Source organism: Manis javanica, chromosome 1, assembly GCF_040802235.1.
Source record: "Manis javanica isolate MJ-LG chromosome 1, MJ_LKY, whole genome shotgun sequence".
NCBI lineage: Eukaryota > Metazoa > Chordata > Mammalia > Pholidota > Manidae > Manis > Manis javanica.
This window is the reverse complement of record NC_133156.1, coordinates 96,111,864-96,124,386: the sequence shown is the minus strand read 5'-3', so window position 1 is coordinate 96,124,386 and position 12,523 is coordinate 96,111,864. Positions and strand designations below refer to the sequence as shown.

The 12,523-nt window shown below is 39.9% G+C and overlaps 2 protein-coding genes across 14 annotated transcripts in view; one reads left to right on the top strand and one right to left on the bottom strand.

Annotated features, from left to right (window-relative positions):
• Nucleotides 1-1,127, bottom strand: part of MRPS27 (mitochondrial ribosomal protein S27) — a 137,218-nt gene extending 136,091 nt beyond the window's left edge. For 10 of the 11 annotated variants that reach the window (XR_012130625.1, XM_037026161.2, XM_073235290.1 and 7 more), the window contains exon 1: nt 1,005-1,127. Coding sequence is in view for 9 of the 11 variants with exons in the window: in XM_037026161.2 (XP_036882056.2) it covers nt 1,005-1,077 (73 nt within the window). In the remaining 2 variants the exon portion in view is untranslated. Of the gene's footprint in view, nt 1-664; nt 922-1,004 lie in introns of those variants that run through there. The other variant, XM_037026162.2, reaches the window with a different exon arrangement.
• The window catches only part of PTCD2 (pentatricopeptide repeat domain 2), a 35,239-nt gene continuing 23,801 nt past the window's right edge, over nt 1,086-12,523 (top strand). The window contains exons 1-4 of one of the 3 annotated variants that reach the window (XM_037026167.2): nt 1,086-1,296; nt 2,684-2,776; nt 5,981-6,110; nt 9,889-10,006. In XM_037026167.2, coding sequence (XP_036882062.2) covers nt 1,086-1,296; nt 2,684-2,776; nt 5,981-6,110; nt 9,889-10,006 — 552 coding nt within the window. Of the gene's footprint in view, nt 1,297-2,683; nt 2,777-5,965; nt 6,111-9,888; nt 10,007-12,523 lie in introns of those variants that run through there. The other 2 variants (XM_017642255.3, XM_017642256.3) reach the window with 2 other exon arrangements.

Genomic DNA, 12,523 nt, shown 5'->3' with positions numbered 1-12,523 from the left:
GGTCTAGTTTAAACTGAAAAGCAGGAACAACCATAATTAAACAAGCTAATAAACAGCTACAACAGCTAATTCTTACTGAGGTGCCAGGTATTATGCATACCACTTTACCTAATGTGTGGCACTGAACATTTTCTCCAGCTAGGTCAACCAGTTAACCCTCAGAAAATTTCTGGTGGCTAACTATGAGGTTTCACGTTGGCATTTGATCGCTTTTGCTAAAGAATTTTGAGCAAGAGCATATATGTTGCTGTTTTACAGGGGCTAGAGAGGTATGTTGGAAAGAGGTGATAACAGACATTGGAAACATCGGTTGTGATTACTGAATTTTAAATATATCAGATATATCTGTCAAGATCTAGCTTTTGTAAATGTTATATTTTTTTCCCAATGTTCTCATCAGCAGATCCATAATAAAGGTTTTGAGTGGGCTGCCATTCACACAAAAATTACAAGTACTTTAGAAGTAATAGTATACTGACATTTGCTGTCTACACGTGGAAACCTGTACCACAGAAAGGTCAGTCAAAAGTTGTGGCCAAGGTCATCAGGTAAAGTGAGATTAGGAGGGAAAAATTCTTCCATCACGTGAAGACTAGGGATCTGGCCAAGTGTGAGAAGGTGAGGAGAATATTTACGATACATCTCCAAGAAAACTTAAACTTACTTGCTAGCCCCGTGAGCGGACACGCTGGAGCTTTTCATGATCAGCAAACAGACGACCACCCTCACACAAAAACCCATCACATCACACGCTAAAGCTTTCATGCCATAAATTCCTCTGCTCTTCACACCTTCGTACTGGCAGACGCTATTATTTTAGGGAAGGAGATGATGAATACAGACTTCACCTTCCCATTCTGTGCTACCAACCTCCCAAATGGTTTCTTTAGCAACTAAATCCCAAGGCTTTCCTTTCCTCTCGAAAGCCCACCGCTCCCCTCACTCAAAGAACAGAGTTCTCAGGCGCCCACCGAAGCTGCCCCGCGAAGGCTCCAGTTACCAACCTGCCGGGGTGAGCGGACGCAGAGGAGCCCTCCGCGCCAGGAGCGCCGCGAGCCGCACCGTGGGGGCCGCCATCTTGGAGCATGCCAACAGGGCGCCAGCCCGGGGGCGCCGGCGGAGGAAGGGGCGGAGTCACAGCCAGGCCCCTCCTGGGTACCGCAGTTGGTGCGGCCCAAGACAGCATGGCTGCCGCCATCCGGCCCTCCAAACAAGTCCAGCTGCAGGCCCTGCGGAACGTGCTGTCTCCCGGGGTGGGCGGTTCAGACTCCGCCTGCCGCCGCTGCCCACTAGGAGGTACTCGCGGCCTCGGGCCGCAAAGGAGGGGAGGGATTGGGGTGGATGGGAGCTTTACGTCTCAACGGGCATCCCTTGAAATAACAGCTCCTCAGTCCGCACGACCCTGGAGCAGCCTACGTGCCCTCACCCTCTAGCCGCACGTGGGTGCCGCGGTGGCCCCTGGGTGTTGTGGACTCCTCTATGCTTGGGAACCAAAGGACAGTGGGGCTGGGGTCTTTGACCTTGGGGTGTAGTATGGATTATTTATACCACATGGAGATAAGATCAATTACTAGAAAGAGGCATTCAGGCTCTACTCATATTATTTGCTAAGTATAAACCCTCGGACGGGGCTGTTCTCGGAAAATCAGGAAACATGCGTTCCCCCTTGGGTGCTGAACTGTGGAGGTCTCAGACTTTCCTACTTCGGAGTCCCAGCTCTTTGCTAACAGTCTGAAAGACCTTGAGCAGGTTTCTTCTTTGTAAAATTATCCCTTAATATTTTTATGAAAATGATTGAAAATGCTAATGAGTGATGATAAAAACAACACTTTGCTTCAGGTATTACTGTAATGCATTTTGCATACGTTAATTTTTTCACACACCATCCAGTGAGAGAGGTGCCATTCTTTTCTCCATTTACAGAGGAGGAAATAGCAAGACTAAGTAATTTACCGGAGGTCAGAGGGGACTACCTGGTAGAGGACGGATTGGAAACAGGCAGGCCAAAAGTAGAGTCCTGCTGTAACCACTTCTCCAGACTTACCTTACATAAATAAACAGCAATTTTTGTTATCTTGTTACTGCGGTACAGAGAGCTTTTAGGATGATTCTTTTTCCAAGTTCCGCTCAGTGCACAGCCAACCTTCCTAAAGAAATGATGTTTCCCAAATTCATCTTCACTACTAAATTGTGGTCATTTATTTCTGATGTGTCTTGAGATACTTCGAATCCAAATCTGAGAGGCCATGACAACCTATTCACAAATGACAGAAATAGGAATTCCAGTGGTCAAACTATAAAGCTTTTCCAGTACACTATATCCTTCTATCTTGACCTGTTTTACATTTATGCATAGCCTTTAATTTGTAATTCCCTTGTTGTCCCTTAACTGGATGATGAATGTATCTTTCAGATGTGGAATTCCTGTCAATCCATCCCCATACACAGTTAACCACTAGCTCCTTTCATACACAAACAAAACTTGTCTGAGGATTTGCATCCTATGGTACTTTGGAGATGTTTTTTTCCCACCGGGTGACTTATATTGTGCCTGTCTGGATGGATTATTTATACCAAGTGAAGATAAGATCAATTACTAAAAAGAGGCACTCAGGCTCTACTCATGTTATTTGCTAAGTATAAAGCAGTCAAAATGATTTTACTCTTTTTCTTTAATTTACAGCTAAAAGGTACCTACTTACAGATAATGTCATGAAATTAAAAGAATTTCAGCACAAGAAGGTGGCTATTGCATATCATCTTCCTGGCACCAAAGGTAATCAAATCTATTTTGTTATTTCTTTCACTGACCTGTCATTCAAGTTTCCTGTGTCTATATGCCTGTTCAGTCTCTCCTTCAAGGACTTTATATCTCAGAAAGATTAAGATGATTTATTCTTAGTTTCCTCATCTACCACCTTTCACATGTCTCTCTGCTATTAACACATTCTACAGCTTTCCTCTTATCCCTTCTCCCAGCATCCCAGAGAAATACTGAAATTAGTGCTGCAACCAGTCCTCCCTAGATCCATGCCACTCAAAGTAAGGCTCAAGGATCAGCAGCAACTGGGAAGTTGATAGAAATGCTAACCCTCAGGCACCAGACGATTTGTATGCACAATAAAGTCTGAGAAGAACTGTTCCAGATGATTGGTTTTCCAAGTTTTTGATGCAACCCTCAGTTAAGAATACATCTCACAGGTGTCCCCAATACACACATACAATACCCATAAATGACATAAAGTGAAATAGAAGAATCGTATGTGTGACAGTGCATTTTCATATATTCTAGTCTTCTGGAAGTCAATAAGCTAGACAAAGATTTCTTTGAAAAATTAGTAGAATATTGGTAATTGTTGAGACTGGCTGATGGGCCTATGGGAGGTCATTATAGTGTTCTCTCTACTTTTGGATATGTTTGAAAAATTTTATTATAAAAAGCTGAAAACACATCCCCACCACTGTAGGTTCTGTTCCCTTTTGGCATCTGAGAAATCTTGATACATTCATTCCCACTGAGTTTTGCACATTGCAAAACTCACTGAATTTGCACATTGAGTTTTTTCCAATATTTCAAATTCCTTTATAAACAAATCAAGACTTTCCTCTCTTTGAATAACTCTTTTGTTTGTCTCTATAGACTTCTGTAGCTCTTCTCCTTGTCACTGTCAAATATTTATGAGTACCGAATGAACACTTCTTGCTTCCTTTCACTCCCAGGCCATCCTCCAGAAGTGAGTCTTCCCTCATGTTCCACTAATCATACTGTTATATAAAACAAGAAGATAAGCCTTAAGAGCGGGGAGAGTATGTTAATCTCCAGTTTAGCAGACTCAATCTAGATTTCACTCAGTCTTTTCACCCCACGTCTTTTGGAACTCGGAAGTTTGCAGAAATTAGGTTTCTGTCATTATCTTGTTATTTTCAATTGTCAGAGTTTTTCTAAGACTGTGGTAGTTGTGTGTGTGTTCTGAAAGGCAATTGATGTGATTAGTGCCAATCTACTCCACTGTCAGATTGATATTTATAAAATTTTCTCAACACGTGGAGATTGTAAGAGCCCCCTGTGGTACTCTGATATGCCACATCATGTAGGAACTCACCTGCACTGGCTTCCTAGCTCTTCCATAATGGACCTTACCCCTTCTGGAGCCCAGTGTGATATCCTCATAATCTAGTCACGGTTCTCTCCTTACCACCTCCCCCCAGTTCTATGCTGTTACTCATGCTGAATCCCACACCAGGAATGCCTCCCTTACCTCCTTTTCTTCAACCCTATCCAGCCCTTTCCTTCTCCTCTGGTACTTCCTCATTTCCAGCAAACCTGGTCTCTTTCTACCACCTGACTTGTCTCTTCCCTCCTATTATGTTTATAGTTGGTCACATTTCACCTACTCCGTCATTATTTTCAGATAGCTCTGTATAAATATCTCTTGTCTTCCTGAATAGATTTTACGCTCCTTCAGGACAGGAACCATACCTTATCCTTTCTTGTGTCTCCCACACAAATGGTACCTCTCAGTATGAATATGTAATAAGCACTTAAATCTTGATTGATTTGTTTTAAAATGCAGATTACATCTGTTGAAATTTTGGATCCTTAAAGTTCATTAGGAAGGATTAAAAAGTACAAGATGTAAATTGATCCCATTAAAATCTTGTAGATTGGACATTATTTAGAAATGTTTAATAGAATATATCCTCTTAAGTCTGACAAGTGACAGAAGGAATGAAAAGGAGAACAATAATGCCTGTGATTTCCTGGCAGTTACTCTGTGCTATGCCCTGTGCTAAATGCTTTACGTACATTATCTCAGGATAATCCCATGAGGTAGGTATCATCGTCCTCACCTTACACAGGAGGAATCAAGGCTCATAGATAAGGATCTCCCCATAGCATACAAGTGGCAGAGCCTAGATTTCAACACAGGTCCTTCCATCTCTAAAACCTTTAACCATTATGTGGTTCTGCAAATAAAGATTCGAGGGTCCACTTATTAATTCAAACCTTGTGGGCCTTCTTTTCCTTAAAGTTGAGAGCAGTGGCTGCCTCACCTTCCCAATCTTCTGTTTCTAATATATGTTGTGTGATTCTTTTAAGCACTGTTCCTTCAAACTTGGCCTTGGAGCAAATCTCATAGGCTTGTGTTGGCAGCAGCTGATACTTAGAACAGCCCTGCCTTCTGGAAAATAGATGCTTGCCTGGTGCCTGCCTTGCATCTCACCCTACTTTCTGGTGAGAATAGAGTTCCTTCCTAATGCCAAGAAGCAATGTTTCCTGTTGGTGTTTGACTGTCTCCATAGTTGATCAGATATAAGATGAGGGACAGAGACAGACTATGAACACCTTGAAATCATTCTGTTACTAGAAGAGCATTTGCTGCTGTGGAAAGGACTCTTTTTAACTCCATGTGCATTATATAGTTCTGTGGCATGCTTTCTAAGAGCTGAGTAGAGAGACCACGGGAATGAAAGAGGTAAATGTGGACCAAGTGAAAGAGACATGAAGTGGTCCTGAATCATGTGATTCAGCCACTGGGGCAAACCATTTTCAGTTCGCCTTTCCTTTCCTTTATCTGCTAGGTGCCGTGCCATGTGATGGTTTGGATATCTTGGTTACATTTTCTTTCTTTTCTTTTTTTCCTCATAGTCACCTATAAATACAGTTCTTTGGCCTAAGCCTCTGGAACATTAATTCTCAAACTTCACCATTCATATGGAATCACCCAGGTGGTCAAAAATGCAAAGTTTGAGTGTGACCTGGGCCTGTGCCCCTACAATGCAGATGTTTTCCTTCATACACCACCTCTGACACTTTGCTCTTGAGAAGACCAGCCCGCGATGGGAGCTACGTGGCTGTGAGCCCTCTCAGTGCCTCTTTGCAGGGTGTCAGATTCCAGCTTCCCTTTCTCCCTGAGGTCACGCTCCTGATAGTCCCAGTCAACCTGAGTGATGGTCACTATAGTTTGCTTTCTTCCAGAAACTTATTTGAGAAATTTGGAAGAAAAATTGACCCAGAACAAGCTCATTTTACAGGATGAGTTGAAAACCATGCTTCACTTGTGTGTGTCCCGGGATGACGTGGAACTGGCTAAAAATGTCATTTACAGGTGAGACATGTTCTCAGAGTTTTGCTAGCCTTCATCTCTTCTCGCTCTTCCTTTTCCTGAGCAATCTCACTCACCTCCAAGATATCAGCTGTTACCTATACACTGGTGAATTATTCCAAATCTCTCGCCCAGATGCCTGCCTGGATTTCCAGATAGTTATATTCATTTATGTTGTAAACACTTAACTGGGCTCCCACTACATGCCAGGTGCTGAGAAAAGAAAAACATATAATTCATGCCCCAAGAAATCACCAGCCTGTTCACTCCCTCCACGTCCATGTCCTGTAGGTCTTCACATACAGCTTACACAAATGTCTTCCTCTGTATTTTCTGTCGCACTTAAACCGGTCACTCAGGATACCTGGGAGCCTCTTTGCTGTAATCTCATTTGCTCTCCTGCCTGGCTGCTTAAGAAATCTTGCTGTTTCCACTTGCCTGGATTCTCTCATCTCTAGCCTGCCTTTTTCTGACCCCATTACTGGTGTGTCGATTTAGGCCTCAAAGTTTCCCTTGGATCAGTTCAGTGCTCCTACGGGTCCTTTCTCCAGGCTTATGCCTATGATGTTCCATTGTCACTGATCCATGGTCAGGGCTTCCCGCATCAGAAGGAACTCACAGGTAGTCACAGTTGGCTCAGAGACAACCCAGCAAAGGCTTTCCTTACTGGGGAGCAGTCTGACACCGAAGCAGCTGGCTTCCTTTCTGAAATTAAGTTTACTGCTTCTTTCTGCCATTCTCTGAAGATATGTTTCTATACATGGACCTGCATGTATGTTGTATATTTATATAGAGAAATACAAGGTATTCATATATAGAATAGTAGAAGAATATATACCAAACATTACTGTGGTTCTCCGGGAATTATACATTATAATTTTTTTTGTCTAATGTATACTTTTCTGATTTCTCAAACTTGTCTCTAGTGGACATTATCAGTTTTATAATGTGAAAAAATTAATGTTATTTTTAAATAGGAAAAGAAAAAACAATTTACACAAAAGTCATTGAATATTTGAAAGATACCAAATAAGTAGAAAGAAGAGATCTATCACAAATTCTGCTGTTGTCGTGGTCTTTTACTGCATAACAAACCACACCAGAACTTAATGGCCTAAAATGATGACTATCATTTCTCACCACTCTGTGAATCAAGAATTGAGGCCCCTCCCAGCTGGGCAGTTCTTTGTTGGGGCTGGGCTAAAAAGTCACTTGCTCGTTGCCAGTCAGCTGGTAGCTGGGCTCTGTGCTAGCACACGGCACATGTAGCAGTGGGCCTCATAGAGCTGCCCACAATTAGCACCACTTTACTTGGTCCCATTCTCTTGATCAGGCGACTTACCTGGCCAGCCCAGATTCATGGGGAGAGGAAATTCTGCCTCTGGATGGATGGAGCCACGGTGCATATACAGGGAGGGAAAGAATTGATGGCAGCTAAGAAATCACTGTTAATATTTTAATGTATTTTTTTTCACCACTTGTTTTCATGCAGAAATGTTTTGGTTTTGGTAGGGTTTATTTGCAGAGTTTAATTATTACTGTATATATAATCATATTTGCTTATTAATCATACATTTAGAAATCATATTTTAATGGCTATACAATATTCCATTGGAAGGTATTTTAATTAGCTGTGTCCCTATTGTTGAACATCTAAATTATTTATTTTTCACCAGTATAAATAATGCCATGATGAGCAACTCTATGCATAAAGCTTATCCTTTATTTCTTTTTGGGGTCAGAGGGTATGAACCTTTTAAAGCTTGTCAGTACAGACTGCCAGGTTATTTTCCAAAAGCGTTTTGCTAATCTATAGTTACACTGTATTGGCAAACGTAATTCTGTTGTTTCAGTTTCACAAATTGAATCATTTGTGACCCTCTGGCCTGTTTTACTCAGCCTTCTTTTTTACTACCCAAAGCTGAAGAGTAACAAAACAATAGAATTTCTGACAACTCTTTCAACTCTTATTTGTATTATAAACAAAGTATGACTCAAAACTCCTTTCTTGATGCTAATAACTCTGTTCATTTGCTGTCCTTTCCCTCTACTTGTAGACAGCTGGACAAGTGGGAAGAGGAGCAGGTCCATGAGCTAATCACCCTGTTTCCTCTCTTGTTGAGACAGGGGGCCCACGGCTGGGGAAGAAGAGGAATGAGCCAGAACATGAACTCTTTATTGGGCCAAAGATGAGGAACAACTTAATCCCCCATAATCTTGACCACATGCTGTTGTTTTGTTGATAGAGGGATTTTAGATCCTCCAACTCAAGTATTTCTTGTCAAAAAGATGTGATACAATATCTCTGTTGACTTTCCAATACTTCTACTAGTGTGAGATTCATTTAAATTAGGAAAACTTTTATTTTTAATCTGGTACAAATTTCTTATGAGACCATTTACTAAAATATTTGATTTTTAAAATTGTTTTCCTTAGCATGCCTTAGGTTTCATAAGAGCTTACATAGATAGACTTGCTGTGTCTGTATACCAGACACATGATCTCATTCAATCCTCACAAAAACTCTTTGAGTTCTTATCTCCATCTGTTTATAGTTGAAGAAACTGAGGCATATAGTAATTAATTTTTGCTCATGATTATACAATTAGTAAGTAAAATAGCTGGGATTTGAACTGTCAGCTTGGAATTAGAGTCTAAGAATCCTTAATCACTAAACTATATTGCCTTTTAATAACTCAATTATTTCTTTCTCTTCCCCAGGATTATTCAGGTATAATTGAAAAAATTCAGGTATACAACTTGATGTTTTGATGTAATAACTTAATTCCTAGCCATCATAATAAAACAATGAAAATGTTTTGTAATTTATATAATTGGATTTGAAGTGTATGTTTAAAAGTACACATCATCCTTTTTTTTGTTAGTACATGTTAGAACAGCGTATCCATAATGCAGCTATGACTTACCTCCATGATATAGCACGTTGAAAAGTACTCTTTTTTTAAAGTGAGAGCTTTTCCTCATGGTATTTGTGATTAATTCATATGATGAATGAATCTTTCTGAAATCTGATTTACGTGTAATCATGAGATACTTACTTCATCATCAGATTGTCTTCTAAAGCAGAAAGAGTTGATTTTTCAAAGTAAATTCTTGCTAGCAATTTTCAATTCTGTAGTTCTAACTGATGGACTGGCTGCTTGTAGAAATCTCAAGCCACATATAAGACATCACTGTCTTTGGAATTATCCTTTTACTAAAACTAAAATTCCAACTCTAAAACTGCATTTACCTTTTTTAGCTAGGTGATTGTAGTTCATACATGCCTTTCCACAAGCTGAGAAAAACAGATCGGTCTAAACTGTAAAATGTGTCTATTGTCTGCCATCCTGTATGGAGACAAAGCCATTCTTGAGGGGAACAGAGCATCATCCCTCCCCTTTTGTTCCTCTCTTGATGAGGCCCATACAAAGAGTGCCATTCTGATGGCTTTACAGATGCAGGACCCCTGCTATTCCCTGACATTCACTCAGTCCTAGCAGGTTGCTGGTAAATTGAGAAACTGATTACAATGTACATCTTTCTTTTATTTCACAGGGTATGTGGGCCTGTAACAAACAGCCCTGTTTATTTAAATACCTGGTGTGCTTCTGCATGCCAGGATTCTTCTGATTATCTTCAGTTCTGTACTTTTCCCCTTCAGACAGAAATTATCTCATTATTTATGGTGCCCCCAACACCTAGCAGAGTGCATGTCATGGCCTATCTGTCCTTTTCTTGTGGCCCACTGTTTGACTCACTGAATCATTTTGATTGCCAGGTACCATGCAGAGAACAAAAATATCAATTTGGGAGATTATAAGTTTGGACCACTTTTCATAAGGTTGTGTTACGAGTTGGATCTTGAGGAATCTGCAATGGAGCTCATCAAAGACCAGGTTATTATCTCCCGATTGCTTTCCCTGCTGGCCTGATTTCCTTTTGCTGAGGATGGGGTGTTTCTAATGATGTTGGGAAAAACATCTCTGCCCTTCACATTATTCACAGTACATTATTTCATCTACATTATAACACATTGTTCCTGGCTTAGATTTTCAGAGAAAGGCTGCTGAGTTGAATGAGTGAGCTTTTGCCTGCATTTTAAGGTTTTACAATCAGTTCCCATGAAGTGTAGAATGGATACGAAAGTGTAGAATGGATACGAAAGAGGTATAGGTACAAATTACAAGGTATTTACCTACCTTGGATGTATGTTCACCTGGGACTGACATTCTTTCTTTGAGAAACTTAGTAGGGGATAGTTTTGAGACAAGTTGCTATTTTGAGACCACCTTCCCTGTCTTCACCTGTATTTCTCTCCTGTTTTTGTATTTTGACTTCTACTTGAAGGCTACATTATAAAGTGTTTTTCCGTTTTCAAATTCTTTTACATATTTTGATTTTCTTTTCCTAAAAACAAAAGTAACAGTAATTATATTTGTATTTATTTATTGAGTATTTACTACGTCCTCAGCATGTGCGTAAGCGCTATACATGTTTCATTTCATTTATTTCCCACACTAGCCCTGGTGGGTTTAGGTGGATACTATTATTTCCACTAGAAACTGGGACCCAGAGACATAAATTCCATGGTCAGAAACATTCATTAAATTTTGGGGTGGGGAGCTGACCACTTGGGACATTTCAGTATTTTTAGGAACCTCCATAACAAAGTTACCCTGCCTCTAACTCTTTTTCATGCAAAGTGTTCTGTCCATGGTGGAACTGTTAATTCTGTTTGCCCCTCTTTTAAGGACACCCAGATGTTAGAAAGGTGACTGTAATATAGTAGTAAGCAGAGAAAAGGTGGTTTCAGAACAGTATTATTTTGAGCTTATTTTTTTTTAAAGAAGAAATATACATACATATTTACATTTTAGTGTATGTGTATGGAAAAATCTGAGGTTACACACTAACCCACTTATTGTCATGGGGCAGAATTACAGGGAATTACCACTTTTTACTTTATATAATTTTGTATTGTTTGACTATTTTATAATAAGTCTTAGTTAATATAACTGAAAGAAATGAAAGTTTCATTGTAAGAAATCATAGTTGTGAGAATAATGATGAAAAAACAAAAAAAAGAAAATGGAAGTAAACTTTTTTTTAACCTGCCTGTGTGAAACATTCATGGATGGGTAAGTTTCCTGAAGTTGTGGAATGAACTAAGTTCGAGTCAGGTGATATAAAACCTAATCCTGCTTTTACACTAACTTGTGTCCCCTACCCAGAACCCTATAGTGCTGCCAGTACTATAGCCACTAGTCACAAGTACCTGAATCCTTGAATTGTGACTAATTCAAATTACATGTGTTGTAAATGTAAAATATGCAATGGGTTTCAAGGACTTGGTACAAAAGAGAATTTACATTCTCTTACAAAGAATTTTCCAAAAAGTGTTTAATATTTTACAAATTATTTTTATATTGTTTACATATTAAAGTTACAGTTATATTTAGTGGTTTAAATAACATATTAAAACTGATTACATGTATTTCTTTTACTTTTCTTAATGGGTCTACTTGGAAATTTAGAACCACTTACGTGGCTTGCACTGTGGCTCGCAGTATCTTTCTTGTGGCCAGGGCTGCTCCGCTGGCTTCCCATCACACTTAGACTACAACTCAGACCCCCTGACTGTGATCTAGAGGGCTTTTTGTGGTCCCTCATCTCCTGCCACTCTCCTCTTTGCTCGTGTAACTCTGAACCTTCTTGTTCTTTCTCAGACATGCTAAGCCCATGGCCTTAGATAGAATGTTATACACTCATCATTGAGGCTTTCTCTTTTATAGTATTGAGATCTCTTCTTCTGAAAGAGCCTTTCCTGACCACCTTCCATCATCTTCTCTATCACTTGTTCCTGTCTCATGCTCTTCATAATGCTTATTGATATTTGAAATCATATTTTTATTTTGCTCACTTGTTTATTATCTCTTCTGCCATAATTAAGTTCAGTTAGATCATAAACCCCACTAGAGTTTAGGGAAGGGTATGTGTCTTATTCATCATTTCTTTGTTCTCTGCACCTAGAACAGGGTCTGCATAGTGGGTCTCAGAAAAGAACAAACTTAAGCAAGACATTTTATGGTGTATTTAAATGGCATGTGTCACATTAGCATGACACTAAAAAAATGTTGAGAACCACTGTTTTAGTGAATCATTTCAAAAAATGAGTAATCAACTCTATTATTCATTTGCCAAAAAAGGGATCATAATTATGTAAGACTCTCCTGCCTTAGTCCTCAAGCATACTTACGGCTGCCATTTCACGTTCATATGCCGCCACCCAGTTTCCAGGATCACTGCCCACCCAAGGGTTAATTGGCTCGTTTCTTTTCCTAAGCATAGCAGAGCCACATTTCAAGAAAACATTCCTCACCGTATTTCTGAAACCCAAAGTCACTTGCCGTACC